The 20431-nt window shown below is 58.2% G+C and overlaps 2 protein-coding genes and 2 long non-coding RNA genes across 8 annotated transcripts; 1 reads left to right on the forward strand and 3 right to left on the reverse strand.

The window, feature by feature from the left end:
* Positions 1-368: 368 nt before the first annotated feature.
* Positions 369-2221, reverse strand: LOC143827050 (uncharacterized). The gene is made up of 3 exons (XR_013227174.1): positions 2090-2221; positions 1172-1236; positions 369-604 (listed from the first exon to the last, which is right to left on the reverse strand). It is a non-coding gene; the product is annotated as an uncharacterized LOC143827050 (long non-coding RNA).
* Positions 2222-6388: 4167 nt separating this feature from the next.
* On the reverse strand, positions 6389-8565 carry LOC143827281 (uncharacterized). Its single transcript, XR_013227241.1, has 2 exons — positions 8270-8565; positions 6389-7635 (listed from the first exon to the last, which is right to left on the reverse strand). It is a non-coding gene; the product is annotated as an uncharacterized LOC143827281 (long non-coding RNA).
* A 2092-nt stretch (positions 8566-10657) lies between these two features.
* LOC143826987 (hydroxyacylglutathione hydrolase, mitochondrial) lies at positions 10658-19310 on the reverse strand. 5 transcript variants are annotated; one of them, XM_077316100.1, is made up of 9 exons: positions 19175-19310; positions 15300-15481; positions 15072-15136; positions 14417-14534; positions 13081-13189; positions 12844-12947; positions 12483-12584; positions 11907-11986; positions 10658-11812 (listed from the first exon to the last, which is right to left on the reverse strand). In XM_077316100.1, exons 2-9 carry the CDS (start codon positions 15402-15404, stop codon positions 11713-11715), a joined length of 783 nt encoding a protein of 260 aa, XP_077172215.1. In that variant the 5' UTR covers positions 15405-15481; positions 19175-19310; the 3' UTR covers positions 10658-11712. The 5 variants fall into 5 exon arrangements, with proteins under 5 accessions (XP_077172215.1, XP_077172216.1, XP_077172219.1 ...); XM_077316101.1 differs by lacking the exon at positions 19175-19310 and adding an exon at positions 18543-18734; XM_077316104.1 differs by lacking the exon at positions 19175-19310 and adding an exon at positions 18022-18178.
* Positions 19311-19378: 68 nt separating this feature from the next.
* Positions 19379-20369, forward strand: FAHD1 (fumarylacetoacetate hydrolase domain containing 1). The gene is given in 2 exon segments (XM_077316105.1): positions 19379-19591; positions 19593-20369. Coding segments are annotated over 2 exon segments (666 nt in total). The 3' UTR covers positions 20046-20369.
* The last annotated feature ends 62 nt before the right edge of the window (positions 20370-20431 follow it).

The following is a 20431-nucleotide window of genomic DNA, read 5'->3' on the forward strand; positions in this document are numbered from 1 at the left end:
ACTGGACTTAGACAGATTCTGCCCCCATTCGTTTGCCATCATATGAAACGGCGCATTCGCCTGTTAACACCTGGATTTTGCACAGATGGCACAGAAATTTGTCTCCCATTCATTGCGCATGTCCAGTAATGTACAAACAATTAGTACGCTCTAGACACTACATGTGGTCACTTAAAACCACCTGAGTGTTTAACATCTGGATGCCTGCATAGTGTTAAAAATCAAACTGATGTTGCACACACTGTTGTACGGTCATTGTCACATTCAGAAACTGCGCATTTCAGACCCAGGTGTACACCCCCCCCAATTAGCCCACCCACCCACCCGTATTGCAGATGACGAGACACACACAAAAAAAAAACTACACACAAAGGACACAAATTTTATTTCTGCCACCTATAATCAGAAGCCACACTTCTGCCCTTGCAGGCAGTCTCTTGCTGCCGAACAAATCCGGCAATCCTGCAAAGAAAAAACAAACATCAGGCACATTTGCTGTTCTCCCGGGACACGGCCTGTTTGGGACTTCTGTCCTTCTGGTGCTGGGAATCCGCACAGCCGGCTGTCCAAGGCTGTGTCAAGAAGAGCGAGGATCTCTGCGCGCCTGCCAAAAGAGAGGAGCCAATTTGTTTACAAACAGACAGGGATGTACATTTCCACTAAGTAATCTGACTTGGTTTCCTGTGACAGTTCTGTAAACTCTCTTCCACTGCCAAAGCTATTGTGTGCCTGCTGTCCCGCCAAGAGCTGTACTGCACAAAGTAGCCCAGCCTTGGGAGAAGCGTTCTGGTGTACTTGCACATGTTGAATGGTAGAAGAAAATGAGCTGGTTCTTCTATGCCGCTTTTCTCTATCTGAAGGGGTCTCAAAGCGGCTTACAGTCGCCTGTCAGAACACCCTTATCAGTGCTGTGGCTAGCCAAAGGTCATCCAGCTGGTTGCATGCGGGGGAGTGCAGAATCGAACCCAGTTCACCAGATTAGAAGTCCGCACTCCTAACCGCTACACCAAGTGGGTACAGTCTAAGAATAAATATTGCTCTCTTTCTCTCTGTTGTGGAGATGACTGGGCTTCTATCCCACGGAGGGGATCAGCTTCCCAGGTCCAGTGGGCCTCTAGTGTCAGTGAAAAAGACAGATGTATAAATAATGTGAATGCAGGGAGCCACTCACCCCTCAGGCACGCTGGCAGATTCTGTCTCCTGTTCGCTCCTCTGTAGGTTTCATGTAGGCTTCGGCTTGATAAAAAACAGAAAGGCATCGTCATTAGTCATGTCACCCTTCCAAACAGAATCTAGTACAGTGAGGCTGAGAACAGCTCTGTCAGGGCTCAGACAGGCCCAAGGCCTGCACGTGGAGGAGTGGGGGATCAAACCCTGCCACTCTTGTCCACAACACTGTGCAGGAACAGTCGTGGATCCTGGCAAAGGGGGCCTGGCTACAGCAGCCTCTCTGGCCGCTGTTCCCAGACGACACGTCCGAAATGCTCCAGCTCTCCTCAGGGCTGGCGTTGGCAGCCGCACAGGCCCAGGGAAGGTCCTGCCCTCCTGGTCTCGGTGCCAGTCCTGGGGGGGATTCTGGGGGGCGCAGAAAGCCTTCCAGAGCGGCTCTTTCCCCCTGGGGATGGGTGGGAATTGCAGACCGGTCAGCTCCAGTGTCCACTTCCCCCTCTGCCCAAGCGTTTAGGTGGCCAAGTCCTCCCCGGGAGATCCGGGTCTCCACTGGAGCCCCCCGCCAGGAGGCTGGCACCCCAGCAGGCAGACAGGCTCCCTTGGCCATCCCTGCTGTGGGCCGAGTACGAAAAGAAGCGTCCCTCCGTCCTCCCCTTTGGGGCTCCCCCCCTGCTTTGCCCTGCCCTGCCCTGGCGGCCCCGGATGGCCTGCCAACGCCCCGCCCCACACAACAGCCCTGCAGGGAGGGCCCGTCCCCGCCCGCCAGCCCTGCCCGGGGCCTCGCTTCCCACCAAAGGGCCCCCCGGCCTCCCCCCGCGGCCCTTGACGGGGGGGCCTCCCGGGCGCGTCTTGGGGGGCGAAAGGGACCCCGGAGGGGCGCGGAGGAGGAGAGGCGGACGCGGCGCCCAGCACGACCTACCTCCCGGAAGCGCCACGCCGAGGAACAGAGGCCGCGACCGGAAGCGAGGCCCCTTTCATACGGCCCCGCCCCCCGCCGCCTCAGCCAATCCCGGGCGCGCCCTCCCCAATCGCCTCGCACGACGCCACAGACTCCCTTCCGATTGGCCGGACTCTTCCGACTCCCCGCCTTCAACGTTGATTGACGGCTCAGGAAGAGCGAAGGGGAGAGGAACGACCTTCGTCGGCGGGGCGAAGTGAGGGATTGTGGGTACTGTAGTCTCTGACTGCAGGCGGACAGCGGAGCGCTAGACTCCGTGGGTAACGAAAGAACTACAATTCCCGGCATGCAAAGCAGCCCGGAGTAGTGCGCATGGTCGCGTGTGTCTGCAGAAGGGGAAAGGACTACATTTCCCGGCAATCTCTGCTTTCCGCGTAGTGCGCATGGCCGAGGACTTTGCGAGAAAAGAAGAGGCCGCCTCCCTTCTTAACCGCGTAATTTCCCGCTTTGGCCACAAGACGGCAGCCTTTCCTCTCCCTCGCAGAGCCCGGTTGTTTCCCCCCCCCCCGTGCTTCTTCCCAGCTGGGCAGAGCAGATTCCTATGCAGACCCATCTATATATTATGTCCGTCAATAGACATGCATAGCAGGTGCTGCCGTCTGGCGGACAAACTGGGAAATACGCGGGTAAAACTGCCCCGCGACTCCCACCACGGCGGCCCCGCAACGGCTCAGCTCAGAATGGACAGGCGGTGCCGCCGTCTGCAGGACAAACGAATCTAAATCTATACACAATAAATAAAAGTCCATAAAGGATATTCTGCACCTGGGAGCGCCCCGCGCGTCTCCGTTCAGGACTATATTTCCCGGCATTCCCTGCTGGCTTGCGTAGTGCGCATGACTGAGGACTTAGCGTGGAAAGCGGCGGCTGCCTCCCTTGCATCCGCGTCATTTCCCACTTTGGCCACAAGACGGCAGCCTTTCCTCTCCCTCGCAGAGCCCCGTCGTTCCCCCCCCCCCACGTGCTTCTTCCCAGCATCATCTATATTCTGGCAGGTGCTGCTGTCTGGCGGACAAACTGGGAATCTAAATTAATAAATAATAAATAAAAGTCCCTATTTGGTCTCCCCCGTATACGCTAGTTGTCTCCTCTCCTTTAGCCGTGCTTCTTCCCAGCTGGGCTGAGCATATTCCTATGCAGACCCAGCCATATTCTGGCCGTCAATGGAGATGCATAGCAGGTGCTGCCGTCTGGCGGACAAACTGGGAAATACGCGGGTTAAACTGGCCCGCGACTCCCATCCTGTGGCCAGTTTGAGAACTGCAAGACCAAGACCAGGGACAAGAGACGCGCCGCCCGCTTCAGGCCCCTTTGAAAAATCAGCGGCTAAGTTTAAAAGGGGAAGGAGGAAGTCCAGAAGGATGTGCTGCCCCGGCGAGCGGGCCGCTTGTCTCCGCGTATGGGGAAAACTATTCCCTCCATTAACTGCTGACAGACATAGTGCGCATGTACGCTTGAGTCCGCGTTTGGGAAAGGACTACTACTCCCGGCATGCCCTGAAAACTGGCGTAGTGCGCATGTACGCTTGAGTCCGCGGGTGGGGAATGGACTACTATTCCCGGCATGCCCTGCAAACTGGAGTAGTGCGCATGTACGCTTGAGTCCGCGGGTGGGGAATGGACTACTGTTCCCGGCATGCCCTGCAAACTGGCGTAGTGCGCATGTACGCTTGAGTCCGCGGGTGGGGAATGGACTACTATTCCCGGCATGCCCTGCAAACTGGCGTAGTGCGCATGTATGCTTGAGTGCGCGGGTGGGGAATGGACTACTATTCCCAGCGTGCCCTGCTAACTGTGTAGTGCGCATGTACGCTTGCGTCCGCGGGTGGGGAATGGACTACTGTTCCCCGCACGCCCTGCAAACCGGCGTAGTGCGCATGTACGCTTGAGTCCGCGGGAAAAGGGCAAAGACCGGGAAAAGGCGATTTGCCGCCCTCCTGTGGCCACAAGGAAGACTGCGCGCTCAAGCTGAGACATGCATAGGAGGTGCTGCCGACTGGTGGCCACACTGATGAATTACATGACTGAAATTAATAAAATCAGAGTCCAGTAGCTGAAATTGTAAAGCGCTCCAGGAGCGGCCGTTTGCATATTTCCCGGGGGAGATAAACCCTCCCTGAAGGTCGGGGGCTGGGGAGAATCCGTGAGTGGGGCGCGGGGACCCCTGTCCCATCCCCAAGGAGTTGAATGTCTGTGCCCCATGGTGCATTGCCCGGGCACCCCCTCATGCTCAGACCCAGCAGCCACAGGACTTGGAAACAAAGGCCCCGGTTTTGATCTTGCCCCTCTAAAATAAGCCCCTGGTGTTGAAAAGGCCCACACTTGGTTCAGGTCTTGGCTCACCACTGCGGCATTAGGTGGGCCCTGCTGGTCTCCTCCTGAGGCTATTCATGTCTTGCCTCCCCCCTCCCAAAACAGACAAACAGACGCCAGCTGTGCCTTCTCCTCCTCCCTCCGGCCGACCACTCTCCCTTGGGTTCCCCAGGGCTTCAGAGGAAGGGAGCTGCCCCAGACCCCAGGGACCCTGTTCCCAAGGTCTGCCCCCCTGCAGCCACCAACCACAAAGTCCTTCTGGGACTGGGGGCTGAGGCCCCTCTGCAAGGGAAGGCCCAGGCCTGGTAGCTGGACGTAGGCGCATGTTCTTCCCATCCAAAGGAATGAGCCCAAATCCCAACCCATTACAGGACTCTAGGGCAGACGCCATGCAGCTGAAGGAAAGACGGTGGCCAAGGTGCTTCATGGGGATCATGGAGGAACTCTTGCCTTGAGTTACCTGACCTGCCCACACCAGAAAGAGAGACAAAACTCAACCTAGCTAGACCCGTAAGATATTTAAAGGATGAGCTAGAAGGAAAACTGAAAATAGAACTATTTATTACAGTCAAGTGCACATATTAACACATCAATGAATCACTATAATATCACATACTACATTGTACAACATTAGCCCTGTGGGATGAGTGTGGGGCAGATACTCAGGGGCTGGTTTGGCGCACTGCTCAGGCTAGTAGGAGCGTCACCATGAAGACTGTTTTTAAGTTTTAATATTTGCGCTTTACTGTAATAAACATTTCTATTTTAAATTTTCCTTCTAGCCCGAACTTAAGGACAAGGGAGATTCAGGGAGAACAGAGGTCTTGCTCTACAAGCTCTGGGTGTTTCCCGGCCCAGAATTCAGGGCCCCTTGGCGGGAGAGCCCGTCTCCTTCGCCGTCCCACAGAACCATCTCTCCTGCTCGGGCCAAGAGGGCAGAGCTACGCCCTGGTCCAAGAGCCGGACTTCGGGCAGAGCTCCGGCCTGGATCCCTTCACGTGAGACTCCTCTTTAAGAGGAGCCAAACGGCTGTCCCTTTGTCCTTTGCAGGACACACCAAAAGGCATTCCTGGGACAAAGATTTCACGCTGCTTCACCTTAAGCCATTATACATATTTATTTATTGTGTTTTGGGTGTATCAACAGGGAACAACGGCCCGTTCGTTCATCTATGCACGGCTGTCCATACGGACGGAGATTCCCGGAGACTCCATGCCCGGTCAGCGAAGGACAAGGCCTCGTTCAAATCACAGAGAAACGCCGAAAGCGAGCAGTCCCTGCTTCCCCAAGGAGAACGGTGGCCGCTTTGTTAGTGGCTCCCAGCTATGTCTTACCGTTCCTTGCAGGGAAGCAGTGACAGGGTGTCCTTCACTGTGCCGGCACCTCTGTGCTTAGGGAGCAGCTCCACCCTTTGCTGGATGCCTGCAGGGAGCCTGCAGGGAGTTGTGTCGTCTCTGCTCCCCTAAGCCCTTTAAGCCCCGAGTAGCTGAACTGGAGGCTGCGGGAGAGCTGGGAAGATCTGCACTGTGGAAGCAACCTGTTCAGCCAAAGAAACTTTGTTTTGGGGTGTTTCCCTGGAGAGCCAATGAACTTCTGCCTGCTCAAGGAGTCTTGGGGGGGGGGGGTTGCTCCTGCAGCTTCCAGCGCACAGCCACAAAAAGATACCTCCCCCAAAAAGCCATTGGAGTGGCAGAACAGAGCACACATGCGCAAAGTGATGCAGCTCAGGACTGTGCCCCGTCAGAAAGGAAAGAAAGAAAGTTGCATTCAGTAAAAATGCTGAAGTTACTCCAAAGTTTGCCACATTTCAAAAATCGGTCAACCCTTGAGAATTCCTTTGTGCTTTTAAAACCGGGGAGTGGGATGCAGGTATTGCCCCACCTAAGTGGACGTCTCAGGGACAGGAGGACTGTGAGATTTTAACACCTTTAAAAGAGCATTCAGAACATTTATCTATTTATTTATTTATTTAGATTTTTATACCGCCCTTCCCTACGGCTCTGAGCGGTTTACAGAAAACATTTCAGAACACTCCATGTAACAGTATCAGTATCAATATAACAATATAACAACAATAACATACCAACTAGAACTAGAACAGTATTTTGACAACCATAACTTTGACACATCCTTGATAGGTTCGACCTCTCAGTTTGGGGTGGGGGGGACCTGTAGATGTTATGGGTCAGTTGGCCTCAAGCAAATGCCTGGTGGAAAAGCTCATTTTTGCAGGCCCTGTGGAATTGTGGAAGTTCCGGCAGGGCCCTGATCACTTCGGGGAGCTCCTTCCACCAGGTGGGGGCCAGGACTGAAAAGGCCCTGGCCTTTGTTGAGGTCCGACGTGCCTCTTTAGGGCCAGGGATCCGCAGCCAGTTGGAAGTGACGGAGCGTAGAGCTCTTCTGGGGGTATAGGCAGGGAGGCGGTCTCTCAGGTACACTGGGCGCAGATCGCGTACGGCCTTAAAGGTGATTACCAAAACCTTGAGCTTAATCCGGAATGCAACTGGGAGCCAGCCGAGTTCTTGGAGTACCGGCCAGATGTGAGATCTCCATGATGTCTTAGTGAGAATCCTGGCCGCGGCGTTCTGCACCAGTTTTAGTTTCCGGGTCAAGGATAAGGGTAGGCCTGCGTAGAGCGAGCTGCAGAAGTCCAGCCTACAGGGGACGGTCGCGTGGATCACTGTGGCCAGGTGCTCTGGGTCCAGGTAGGGCGCTAGCCGGGTTGCTTGGCGGAGGAGGAAGAAGGCCAGCTGTGCTACCTTTGTGACCTGGGCTTCCATTGTAAGGGAAGCATCCAGGATCAGGCCCAGGTTCCTGGCGGAGTGAGTCGCTAGGAGTTGCACACCAGAAACGCCAGATGCGAGACGGGGCGGTAGTTGTCAGGCTCCAGAGCCAAGGATGTATTTTTGAGCAACGGGCGTACCACTGCCTCTTTTAATCCCCATTCCCCACAAAGTGCCTTGAGTGCTTTCCCCCCTTTTCAAACACAATTAAATTATTGCCTAGCTACGAATGATTTAAAAACAGAATCGACTGACCTCTCCGAAATAAATTATCCCCCCCGCCTTCAGGCAGCAGAAGAGGTGGGGTGAGGAGTCCCTCTTTGGGCACCCGGAAGGCGTCCTTCTCTCTCTGATGGCTCCCATCGTCCGGAGGGGGTCTGTCTCCCCGGCGTGCTGCTGAACGGTGATCTCTCTGGAAGGGGGAAGCGGAAAAAAAGATGCATGAGATGGGGAGGGGGGGGCTCAAATCCAGGTTACGAGACACCCCCTTGCAGCAGGAAGACTCTGCCTGGCCACCGGGGCCAAGGGGGTGCTGGGCTGGAAGCACCAAGACGTTTCTGGGCTCCAGATCAGCCCACCACGCAGGTTCACCCCCAGACAGGAGGCCCGAACGTGGGCAGAGAGCGCCTTGCCTTATCTATCAGGCCCCCCACAGGAGGTACGGGACGGAAGGGTGGGCTTTGTGCGAAGTTCCTGCGGGGCCTGCCTGGTCAGAGGGGGGGGGGGGTGTTCTGGCTTGGAGAGCCCCGGTCTGCTGAGCGCGCTTCCGCCCACGTTTCCTCCAGGGAGCTGCAAGGGGAAGCAAACCTCTGCTATGTCCATTTCCCCAAAAAGAGCCCTGGGAGGCTTTTATACCCGGCTTTTCTCTACCCGAAGGAAGTCCCAAAGGGGCTTCCAGTCGCCTTCCCTTTCCTCTCCCCACCAAGGACGCCTGAGAGGGAGGGGGGGCTGGGAGAGCTCAGAGAGAACTGCTGTGTGAGATCAGCTCGATCAGGACTGTGACTGGCCCAGGGCCTCTCCGGGCTGCCTGTGGACTCGGGTCTCACACGGGATCGCAGGAGGAGCTCCGCTTCTGGTCACTCTGGCCGGAGCCCCGGGGGCCGGGCCTAATGCGGCCAAGAAGCACATATTTAAAATAGTAATAATAATAATAATAATAACAATATCTGCGCCCGCGGCTCGTTCCGGAAGCGGCTGCAGCCAATCGCGGGCCGCGCCTTAGCCAATCGCCTCGCACTACGCCTGAGACTCCCTTCCGATTGGCCTGTCTCTTCGGACGCCCCGCCTTCCTCTTTGATTGGCCGCGTGAGGAAATGGAAGGGGAAGGCAACGTCAATCATCGGCGGGTCGAAGCAATGGATTGTGGGGAATGTCGTCTCTGAGGGGAGACACAAGGTGGGCCTCGCGTCTCCTCGGGTGGGGAAAGGACTTCTATTCCCGGCATTCTCTGCTGCCCTGCATAGTGCGCATGCTCTCCAGTGTCGACGGGTGTTGAAAGGACTACTATTCCCGGCATTCCCTGCTGCCCTGCGTAGTGCGCATGCTCGTCAGTGTCCGCGGGTGGGGAAAGGACTTCTATTCCCGGCATTCTCTGCTGCCCTGCATAGTGCGCATGCTCTCCAGTGTCCACGGGTGTTGAAAGGACTACTATTCCCGGCATTCCCTGCTGCCCTGCGTAGTACGCATGCTCACTGGTGTCCGCGGGTGGAAAAAGGACTACTATTCCCGGCATTCCCTGCTCCCCGGCGTAGTACGCATGCTCGTCCGTGTCCGCGGGTATAAGAGTACTACAATTCCCGGCATTCTCTGCAAACTAGCGTCAGGGCTTTCTGCATCCGTGTCGCCCCGGAAATGGTTACTTTTGGAAGTCCGGCAACGGCCCGCTAATCGGAACGACTGAGATTATGGCCCTAGTTTCCGCCCTTGTCTCTTAGCCGGTGCACCGCGCCCTAAGAGGTAGGGAAACATTACAGCTCCCCGCCTCTACATTTCCGGTGCGTTATGCCCTAAGAGGCAGGAAAGTAGGACGCGCCTGTACACTTCCGGTGCGCGATGGACAGCGCCGAGGGGTTCCCCGCAGCCTTGACGCCCCAGCTCTGCTTTGCGTGGGAGGGAAGAGCGGCGGGGGGGGGGCGGCGGCTGGACCGACGGTGCATCTTGCCTCTCCCCCCCCAGCCTTTACTTTTACAACCTCCCAGAAGGGGAGGGGGGGAAAGAGGGGGCGCGGGGTCTCCCTGCGTGCAAAGGGCGCCCTGCAATGGGAAAAGCCGCCCTCGGAGCCAACTCGGCAAGTCAATCTCTCCCCCCCCCCCCGCCGCTCCCTCGCTGCTAGGTTTCTGCTTGCGGGGAGCCTGTGCTAAGGGAAGGGGAACGGGCGAGAACTCCGTCCCCTCCTGCAGGGCAAAGGCCGGGAAAAGGCGATTTGCCGCCCTCCTGTGGCCACAAGGAAGACTGCGCGCTCAAGCTGAGACATGCATAGGAGGTGCTGCCGACTGGTGGCCACGCTGATGAATTACATGACTGAAATTAATAAAATCAGAGTCCAGTAGCTGAAATTGTAAAGCGCTCCAGGAGCGGCCGTTTGCATATTTCCCGGGGGAGATAAACCCTCCCTGAAGGTCGGGGGCTGGGGAGAATCCGTGAGTGGGGCGCGGGGACCCCTGTCCCATCCCCAAGGAGTTGAATGTCTGTGCCCCATGGTGCATTGCCCGGGCACCCCCTCATGCTCAGACCCAGCAGCCACAGGACTTGGAAACAAAGGCCCCGGTTTTGATCTTGCCCCTCTAAAATAAGCCCCTGGTGTTGAAAAGGCCCACACTTGGGTCAGGTCTTGGCTCACCACTGCGGCATTAGGTGGGCCCTGCTGGTCTCCTCCTGAGGCTATTCTTGTCTTGCCTCCCCCCTCCCAAAACAGACACACAGACGCCAGCTGTGCCTTCTTCTTCTCCTCCCTCCAGCCGACCACTCTCCCTTGGGTTCCCCAGGGCTTCAGAGGAAGGGAGCTGCCCCAGACCCCAGGGACCCTGTTCCCAAGGACTGTCCCCTTCTGCCCCCCTGCCGCCACCCACCACAAAGACGGTGGCCAAGGTGCTTCATGGGGGAAATCTTGCCTCGAGAGTTAAGTGACCAACCCTGACTTTAAGGGCAAGAGACATTTAGCCAAAATAGGTCTTGCTCCACAGGCTCTGGCTGTTTCCCAGCCCAGCATTCAGGTCTCCGGCCCCCAGCCCCCTTGGCGGGAGAGCCTGTCTCTTCCACCATCCCACAGAAGCCCTCTCTCCTGCTTGGGTCGAGAGCTCTGCCCTGGATCCTTTCACCCCAGACCCCTCTTTAAGAGGCTCGGAAGGGACCCAGCGGGTGTCCCTTTGTCCTTTGCAGGACACCCCAAAATGCATTCTTGCAAATACGTTTCACGCTGCTTCAACAGAGCTCACTTCTTCTTTAGCAATTATATATATATATTTATTAATTACATTTTGGGTGTATCAACAGGGAACAACAGACCATTCATCTATGTGGAGTGAATCTCTGAGAGACTCCATGTCTGGTCACCAAAGGACAAGGCCTCTAGAAGAACGTCTAGAATAGGCAGACCCGGCTTCCCCAAGGAGAACGGTGGCCGCTTTGTTGGTGGCGCCAAGGTATTTCCAAGGAGGAGCAGAATTCTTACTGTTCCTTGCAGGGACGCAGGCACGGAGTTTCCTTCACGTTGCCGGCACCTCTGTGCTTAGAGAGCAACTCCATCCTTGGCTGGACGCCCAATTCTCCCTCTTCTTCCGCAGCCTGCAGGGGGTTGGGGCGTCTCTGCTCCCCTAAGCCCTTTAAGCCCCGGGTAGCTGAACTGGAGGCTGCGGGAGAGCTGGGAAGATCTGCACTGCAAAAGCAACCCGTACAGCCAGAGAAACTTTGTTTTGCGGTGTTTCCCCAGAGAGCCAATGAACTTCTGCCTGCTCAAGGAGTCTTGGGGGGGGGGGGTTTGCTCCTGCAGCTTCCAGTGCACAGCCACAAAAAGATTCCTCTCCCCCCCCCAAAGCCCTTGGAGTGGCAGAAGAGAGCACATGTGCGCAAAGCGATGCAGCTGAGGACTGAGCCCCATCAGAAGGGTTATTTTCCCAAACCTACAAAGAAAGAAAGCTGCATCCTGTAAAAAAATTACTCTATCATGCTGAAGTTACTCCAGATTTTGTCCCATTTCAAATATCGGTCCACCCCACCAAGAATTCACCTGTGCTTTTAAAAGCAGGGAGGCAGACGTGGGCATTGCCCCAAACAGAGGAGTTTCCAGGGACTGGAGATTTTAATACCTTTAAAAGAGCATTCAGAACATCCCCCACAACCACAAAGTGCCTTGAGTGTTTTTCCCCCTTTTCAAACAAAATTAAATTCCTTCCTAACTATGAATGATTTAAAAACGGAACACGTTGACTGACCTCCCCAAACTAAATTATTCCCCCCCCCCTGCAGGCAGCGGAAGAGGTGGGGCGAGGAGTCACTCTTTGGGCACCCGGAAGGCGTCCTTCTCTTTCCTGATGGCTCCCATCGTCCGGATGGGGTCTGTCTCCCGGGCGTGCTGCTGAACGGTGGTCTCTCTGGAAGGAGGAAGCGGAAACAAAGAGGGATGAGATGGGGGAGCCCCTGCAGCTCCCTGCCCCCCTCCTCTGGGGGACCCTGCTGGAAGGTTACCTCACTCTCATGAAGGGGTTGTAGGTGAACTCCTCCCCGATGGTCGATGGGATGGTGGGCTCCCCACTGTCATACTTGGCCTGCGGAGAGGACAAAAGAGGGCATCCTTTGGGCACAGAAAGGGGTCCCGAGGTCCTGGGGGGGTATTCCGGAAGCCCCCCAGACAGACAGAAAGGCACCCAAGGAGGGCTCACCCCAGGAATAACTCCGTATTCAGCGTCCAGGTGCCTCAAAGACGTGGGGCACACTCTAAAATTATCGAGAAGTTGATTCTTAGGTGTTCAAACAAGATTTCAACTAGAGCTGCGGCATTTGTTGATCTTTTTCATTTAGGACTGCTGTGCAAACTCACCCCTCGCCTTTAAACCAAGAATATTCTCCTTCCCTAAACTGACTTATTCACTGCATGTCTGCCCTACCTTCCTCCCAAATGAATCGCTCCTTCAACTGAATCCTCACAACAGCCCTGCGAGGGTGGTGAGGCCGAGAGAGAGTGAGATTAGGGCGACAGAGACAAGCCACCCCCTCCCCAAAGGAAAAACCCTTCCGAGGAAGCAGGAGGACGGCCTGACTCACCTTTGCCCAGGACAGCTTCTGCTGGATGGCCGCGTTGGTGGGTTCCACGTGGCGAGCAAATTTTAAGTTGTTGATGGTATATTCGTGGCCGCAGTAGACTTTCTAGGAGGGGGAAGGCAGAGAGAGGGAGAGGAAACAGAATGGCAGACCCCGGGGGCTGTAGGACAGCCATTCCAGCAGAAGGCAAAAGGGAAGACAGTTTGGCCGAGTCTCAGGTGAGTCTTTCCCATCTCCTGCAGCCTGCCTCTCTTGGCTGAAGAGGCTGGGAGTGGAGTGGGGGCCTTCTGCAAGCCACCCCGCGCCCCGACCCCTGAGCTCCAGCCCCCCCACCCCATCCCCCAAGCGTGAGTCGGCTGGGTACCGTTTCGGGCGGGAGGCGACCCAAGATGTCAATCAGCGCTCGGTACATTTCCTCGGGGGTTCCTTCAAAGAACTTCCCGCAACCCGCCACAAAGAGGGTGTCCCCTGGGGAAGAGGCAGAGATCCATGTAGCTTCCCACCAGGGAGGGCACGATTGGGGAAGGGGCCGGGGGTCTCTTGCTCTGGACTGAAGGCTGCGCAGGAAGGGTCTGCAGAGCCCCCCACCCCTGCTCCTCACCTGTAAACACGGCAGGGGTCTCCGAGCTGTTGGGCTTGGTGACGAAATAGCAGATGTGTCCAGAGGTGTGGCAGGGGGTGGACAGGCATTTCACGTTGAGGGAGCCCACCTAGGAGAGAGAAACCGAAACCCAGTCACCGAAAGGCGGCCGACAGCCCGGCGGTTCTGCACTCCAAGCCCCCTCCGAGGTGGGGAGAAGCCAAGCAAAATGGAGCTAAAGGCCCTCCGGCACTCTCTGGCCCCGGGCAACCGTTGGGCAGCACAAGCAACACGGATGCCTCCGCCTGGCACAGACTCCTTCCTTGGGCAGAGAACACGGCAAGCGGTGTGGCCTCTTTCTCAAGGGCATTCCAGTGACATCCCACCCCACCCTGCTCCCAACAGACCCACGAGGATGGCTGCGGTGTGTGTGTGTGTGTGTGTGTGTGGCCAGGGCCTCCAACACGTTCAGCGGTCCCAGCTCGCCTTTCAGGTCTAGAAAGCCACCTGGTCAGTCCTCCTTCTCGGCCAGAGGTGCAAAGCCATTAGAAGGGGCTGGCCGTGGACTTCACGGAGCACAAATCCTCCCCCTTTGGCCACACAAAGGAGACCCGTCTCTTGGGGAAGGGGAGACCTGAGTGTTTGAGGCTTGGAAGTATTGCCCCCCCCCCGACACACAACCCTTGCCCCCCTCCAAAGCATCGGTGTTGGGAAATAAAGCTGGAGAGTCAAATAAAGCTACGGGAGTCAAAAACCTGCAAGCAGCAGCATTCTGCAGACGCCCAACCGGCGGTGAGAACGGTTCAGCTAACGGGGCCGCCAGTCCACCTGCCAAGGCCCTGCTAATCCAGAAGACCCCTGCCCACAAGATGCCCAGAAGAGCCCTGCTGGATGAGGCCAGGGAGGGCCCATCGAGTCTCCTGCAGGGGCCGGCCAGGAATCTCCCCAGCCCCCTTTGGGGCCGTCAGTAGCTACCCCCCTGTTCCATGCAGCCGTGAAGAATGTCCCGCAGGAAGAGGCTGGGCAGGCGACAGGAGGGAAAGCCGCACCTTGGCACGCTGGAACTCTCAGGGGGGCCCTGGCTCGATCCCAGGCCTGGCAGACATCCCGCGGAAGGAACCTCGGCCCCCCACCCCACCCCCAGTCTTCCCCGGTGATCCCCCCGGGGCCAGCTGCGCGCTTAAGCGGATGAACCCAGAAGCCATTCCAAGCCGGCGGCCCTTTCTCCGCAAGCCAAGAGCCGCCCGATGCAAAGGCCAAGAGTCACCGCCCGAGCGTCCGCGTGGGGTAGGCGGCCTGTCTCCGAGGGTGCCTGGCCACGCACCGCTCCCCCCTCCCCAGCCCCTGGCGGTGTTACCTGGAAGGCCCTGAGATGCGACACTCTGTGCGTGAGGGCTCCAACCCGGCTATCTCCCCCGTACACCTGCAACCCCGGCGCCATCTTTACCAGTTTCTCATTGCCCCCAGCGTGGTCCCTGGAAGGTCAAAAGGACAGACTCTGGACAGGGCGGAAACACAAGGGGCGGCTCGCGGGGAAGGCACAAGCTTCCTTCGGACCTCCAATCTCCCTCCGTTTTTAAACTTCTACATTCACCTGACAGCCCCGTTCTGTGCAATTTCCCACGCGAGACCAAAAGGCGGAAAAATCCCCGTGAGCTTCAGTGCAGCCAACGGCCAACCCGGGAGGGTTTACGCCCCCCAGCCTGCAAGGGCGTCAGCTCACAGGGAAATTAAATTCGGCAAAGAGCCCCAAGGCACCCCGAAGCGCCCTGAGGGGGCGGTGGTGGGCGGTGGGGGAGAATTCTGCCTCAGAGAAGTCCCGGGCTGGGTTTCAGCAGATCTCCCTTCTCCCTGCAGGGAACGCCAATGCTCTGACTAGTCCCTTGGATGAGCGGCAGAGCACGGATGTCCCAAGGAAACCCGGGCAGCCTCGCCCTCTGCTCCTCGCTGCAGGTTGAGCAGAAAACATCACGTCCGTTCAAGGAAAACCGCAAAGAATGAAAAATGGTTACCAGTGATGGTGGGTAGTTAGGACAGTCGTGAGCTGCACGCCGTGTCTTCTGGCTGCCTCCAAAACCTGCAGAAGAAGGAAGAAGAAGAAGGAAGAAGGAGAAGAAAAGCTGGTGTTTATACTCCAAGCAGAAAGAGTCTGACAAGCAGCTTCCCTCCCCCCACCCTCTGATCCCTTTAACGAAGGGGAGATGCCGGGGATTGAACCGGGGCCCTCCCGTGTGCCGTACCTTCTGGGGCTGCACCGGATCGACGATGGCCGCCTGCTTGGTCTCTTCGTCGATGATGAGGTACATGTAGTTGTCCGTGAGGGCCGGCAGGATCTCCACCTTCATGCTGGCCTGGGAGACCACCCGGGACGGCCGGCCCGAGAAGTCCGTGTGGAGGAAGCCGGCCCGAAAGTGCGGCAGACCTTTGGGGGACGAGGGGGAAGGAGCCCGCTGAGTCCGGCCCAACCGGGACGGCGACGGAACGCTCCTTAGCGATGGCGGCGGAGAGAATTTTGGGACCGGAAACCGTTCAACTGTCAAAGCGCGAAGGCCAAGAGGGTGAAAGGCCGGGAGAGGGACCCGTGGCACAGAGCTCCAGAACCACCTTCAAGGGCCACCCCGTGTGATGCAAGGGATGCGGGAACATTTCTTCAACGTGCCCCTTTGAGGCAGAAGAGAACTGCCTCTCTTCTTTCAAAACTGTTTCTTCCCTCCCCGAAGCTTCCCCCTTTCCGAAGCTGCCCAGCTCTGTGTCCTAAGTGGGCACTGGGTTCACCCCAGGAATCAGTTTGGGGCACGTTTTATTTAAGCGATGCGTACTTGTCGAAGTTTTCAGCCTGGTCTGGCAGCGATAAGGGTGTGAAGAGGACTTGTCCTCTCCTTTCTGTGGTTCCGGGTGTCTAATCTACGCAGCAGCCTGGCAGGGAGCCATCAGCACGCAAAGGCCTGGTCTATTTCTGCCGTTCTTTGTTTGGGCTCCTTCTCTAAAACAAAACAAACTTTGCAACTCGGTGGAACGCCCCAGTTTAAGGCTCGGGAGGGCAAGGATCTCTCGATGGCCCTCCAGGTGGTTCTCTTGGTCAAGTTACGTCAAAACCTAAGAGGAACCACACTGGATCCGGCCTGGACCCAGTCCAGCGGGTTCTGGGTTTAAACCCTCTGTGGAGGCTGCCTCTGGTCGGTGCTCAAAATCAAACGGGCTCTGCGTATGCTCAGAAACCCTGTCACACAGAGTTGCTGCTTCTCCTTGTGCCAGAGACACTAGGCACCTCGGGGCAAGCTTCTATGTGCCTCGTCTGCAAAATGGGCCCCGGATTTCCCAGAAGGGCACCCCTGCCAGGCAGCACGGACAGCTCTAGTGGAGCTCCCTTGCTGCTTAGCGCCTCTGCTTTCGTGCGCTTGTTCTGTGCCAGTTCTCCCCTTGTGCACAGGAATGCCTCTATTTCTGCCCCTGGAGTGGGGATGGCAGGTTGGGAAGGGGGGGGGGTCTACGAATCAAATTATAAATGCAAATGAAATGAATAAATGAATCCTGCAGGGTCCCGAAGGAAGAAAGGAGAGCCCTCGAAAGAGGCCAGGTTTTTGGGCAGGGGACACAGAGAGATGACTCATGAATCTTCCGCGGACGAACACACTCGGAGGGAGGCCACAGGGAGTTCATTTTCAGCTGGGGAAACGTTCCTTTGCACACCGCTTTGCTTGGCCGGTGCTACTGATGTGTGCGTCAGGCGCAAAAATTGCTGACAGAGGACGCCGCGCAAAAACTATTGTTGTGAAGCGTCATCCGACCTTCTGGCCAAGAGTCAGGAATTCTGGCCCCGCCCCGCGTCAGCAGCAGGGCTGGCTTCCCTCTTGCCTCGGGCAGGCCTCGCAAACAACCCTGCTTGAGCATCCCTCTGCTGGAAAACCGGGAGATCTGGACAGGTGAACCCCAAGAGGCAGGAGGGCTCTCCCTGGCCCTGCGGCTGGGACCCCCGTGGGCAGCACCCTTGACAGCTGTCAAGGGCTGTGGGGAGGGGCCATTCACTTTCCCCTAGAAGGTGGGAGAGACGGGGCACAAAATGGGAGAATCATGGTTGCGTGTTCCAGGGGAACCCAGAGGGACGCTAAGGCCCCAGAGCCGACCCCTCCCCGACCCAGCCGACAACCATCAGCGCCTACACGCGAACAAGCCGCTCTGCCCCGGCTCCAAGGAGCCAGAATTGGGGCATCCGACAACGTTCCCATTAGCCCCGCAATGAGCCCGGTCCGCCTCAAGCCCGGTCCTTCCTCTCACCTGCTTGGCAAGTCCCCCTGTGGACCTGCTGCAGACGGAGACAGGAACGGGTCCCCGATAAAAGCACAGGCGAAAGAGCTGCTCACTGAGGCCAAGAAGGTCTCCGCTCTCCGCCAGCCTCCCGTGTTGTGTGCCGCAGCCCAAAATGTGCTGAATCACAGCGGAGGAACCTCCTGGTGGCACTCTGCTGACAGAGACGGCTCTCCCAGCTGGAGAACCTGTTTCGCACCCAAGACATCTGTCCCCTCCCCCTGAGGCGGCTTCCCTGGTCGTGTTTACAGCGCATGGGGGGTTCTCCTGGTGCCCCAGACCCTTGGGGGGACGCTGAACCTTTGCATGCAGGGGAGGGAGATAACTGAGCAGCCACACACAGGGTGAGTTTCTCAAGGGACACCGCAGGAACCCTCACAACGCTCCTGAAGGGTAGGCCAGGGTCCTTTTACTCAGGACCGCATACAGTTCAAGTTTACTAGGAGGCCTGAAATGCAATGTTAATTTCTGACTCCTACTTTGAAAAATGCATAAATAGATAAATAGTTATCCCCATTTTGCAGGAGAGGGCTGAGAGGCAGAGGGATGTACGGAGTTTGTGGGAGAAGCAAGATTTGGACAAGGATGACCTGGCACCCACACGGGGGGAGGGGGGCTCGAGCCCAGCCTATGTAAACAGGAAAGCCAGTGCTCTACCTTGCAGGGTCGTGGGGCCCCACGGCAGGGGGTCAGGCCCAGAGGGGTCATTTGGATGCCTGCAGTTGCTTGGCTGAGTGGCCAACTCTCTCCCGCTGGGGCCTGGAGACTCTGGAGGATGGGCCCCGGGGAGGCAGAGGTTAACGCCCCTCTCCAAGACAGGCGTTTTTCTCCCGGGAACGGATCTCTGGAGATCGGCGGGGATTCCGGGAGATCTCCAGGCCCCGCCGGGAGAAGCCCGCTCCCCAGCCCTGGGGCTTGTTCCTCCCTGCAGGGAGGCAGGGAGGCAGGGAGGGAGGGGCGGGGAGCGCGCTCAGCTGGTTCCTGCGGCGCGGTTGGCGGCGGCCACGGAAGCTGCGGGATCGCCAAGGAGCCAACGCGGAGGGAAGGTGGGGAAAGACCCCCCCCCTCGGAAGGGAATGGGGAGTGGGGGGACCGGGGACCCCTCCAGGAGCACCCTTGGCGGCGAGAAGGGGCCCAGATCCCCCCCACCCACCACCCCCCTCCCGGGGCTCCCTTACCCGAGCGCAGCGCCAGGCCGAGCAGCGCAGCGGCGGCGCCTCCTCCTCCTCTCGCGCAGACCATGGTCGCCGCCGGGCGGATCCGGCCCTCCGCAGCCAATCGCCTCCCCGGCGCGCAGGACCGGCCCTCTCGGAGGCGCGCACAGCTCCCCAAGCGGCCGCCCGCGCTCCTGCACACCCAGGACGGCGCGCCCGAGAGCATGTGCAGAGCGCCCGCCCGCTGCAGAGGAGCCCCCGCCACCCCCCTGAGACCCCCTGCAGGATCTTGCGACCCCCACCCCTCTGGGCCCTCCCTGCCCCCGAGGCCTCCCCAAGGGGTCCCTCCCTCCTCTGCCCCTAGAAGCTCTCCTTGGGGTGTGGGGGCCGGAGCTGCCCAGAGCCCCCCCTAGATTTAGACGGGCAGGCTTCTTCCCAGTCCCCTCCCCAGTCAGCCCCAGCGTGGCCGCCTCTCCGTGGCCTCAGCTGCCCCCCCCCCAAACACACACACACACTAGAAGGGGGGGGGCAAGGGGGTGTTTGGCCTGAGAACTTTTCTGTGGCCATCCAGCCGCAGACTTGGGGGAGGGGGATGACAAGGACTCCCCCCCACATGCACCCACAGGCATGCCTGTTGACATTTCCCAGGGCTCTACCTGTCCGGAGGCGCAGGGTGCGAAGGGAGGGGAGGGGGGGCTCACAGCTCGGCTGCTCCCATTGGCCGCTCTCTTTCTCCGCCAGCTGTGCAGCCAGGCGCAGGGTTGGCGGAGCAGGCGGAGGAGGTGTCCCGTGTCCCTGCCGGCGAGCCGTAGCTGTCAGGCAGCTCAGAGTCCAGAAGTCCCTGCAGGAGGAGGAGGAAGATGGCCTCTTCCAAGCCGCTGGCCCGCTTCTGGGAGTGGGGCAAGACCATCGTCTGCGTGGGGCGGAATTACGCGGAGCACGCCCGAGAGATGCGGGCGGCCATCCCCACCGAGCCCGTCTTCTTCCTGAAGCCCTCCTCCGCCTACCTGCGGGAGGGCTCCCCCATCGTCCGGCCCGCCTACTGCCGGGATCTGCACCACGAGGTGGAGCTGGGGGGTGGTGATCGGGAAGACGGCCCAGGGGGTCTCCGAGGAGGCGGCCATGGAGCACGTGGCGGGCTACGCCCTCTGCCTGGACATGACGGCCAGGGACACCCAGGAGGAGTGCAAGCAGAAGGGGCTCCCCTGGACGAGGGCCAAAGGCTTCCGCACCTCGTGCCCCGTCAGCGACTTCGTGCCCAAGGAGAGGGTCCCGGACCCCCACCGCCTGAAGCTCTGGCTGAAGGTGAACGGGGAGCTGCGGCAGGAGGGGGACACCTCCGGCATGATCTTCTCCGTCCCCGCCATCATCAGCTACCTCAGCCGCATCCTCACCCTGCAGGAAGGGGACCTCATCTTGACGGGGACGCCCAAGGGGGTGGCTGCCGTGCAGGGGGGCGACGAGATCGAAGCCGGAGTCCAGGGGGTGCTGAGCATGCGCTTCAGAGTGGAGGAAGAGCAGAAGTGAGCGGCGGTGGGGGGTGGAGACCCCTTTCTGGGGAGGCTACAGGGGTGTGGGCATGGTCCCTTCGCTGCAGGACTGAGGAGGCCACCCACAGACCCCGGGTGCAAGGAGCAACATTGAAAGGTTTCTCTCTCTCTCGAGCCTTCCTTGAAAGCACAGCCAAACAATAAAGGCCGTGTTCTTTTCTGCTGTGTTGCTCAGGACGCACCCGGTGCCTTCTTAAACAGAGACTTATGTTGGAAAGGTTGCACTAAAATGTACGTGAAAAAAAAAATTATTGCTGGAAAACACTTTTGCCGCAGAATTAAATACGACGGTATTGATGAACGCTTCTGTTTGCATTCATAAGACTGTTTATTGGTTCCTTTGCTTACTGGCTTGGAAGCAAA

This window comes from Paroedura picta, chromosome 17 (genome assembly GCF_049243985.1).
Source record: "Paroedura picta isolate Pp20150507F chromosome 17, Ppicta_v3.0, whole genome shotgun sequence".
NCBI lineage: Eukaryota > Metazoa > Chordata > Lepidosauria > Squamata > Gekkonidae > Paroedura > Paroedura picta.

Bases quoted from the DNA above. Each gene is read 5' to 3' on its own strand.
- LOC143826987 (XM_077316101.1), bottom strand. From the start codon at position 18,606: ATGGTCTGCGCGAGAGGAGGAGGAGGCGCCGCCGCTGCGCTGCTCGGC. The intron at 12,585-12,843 runs GTACCCAGCCGA...TCCCCCTCCTAG, and splicing joins GTCGCCTCCCGCCCGAAACG to AAAGTCTACTGCGGCCACGA. The intron at 11,987-12,482 runs GTGAGTCAGGCC...TCCTCTCCGCAG, and splicing joins AGAAGCTGTCCTGGGCAAAG to GCCAAGTATGACAGTGGGGA.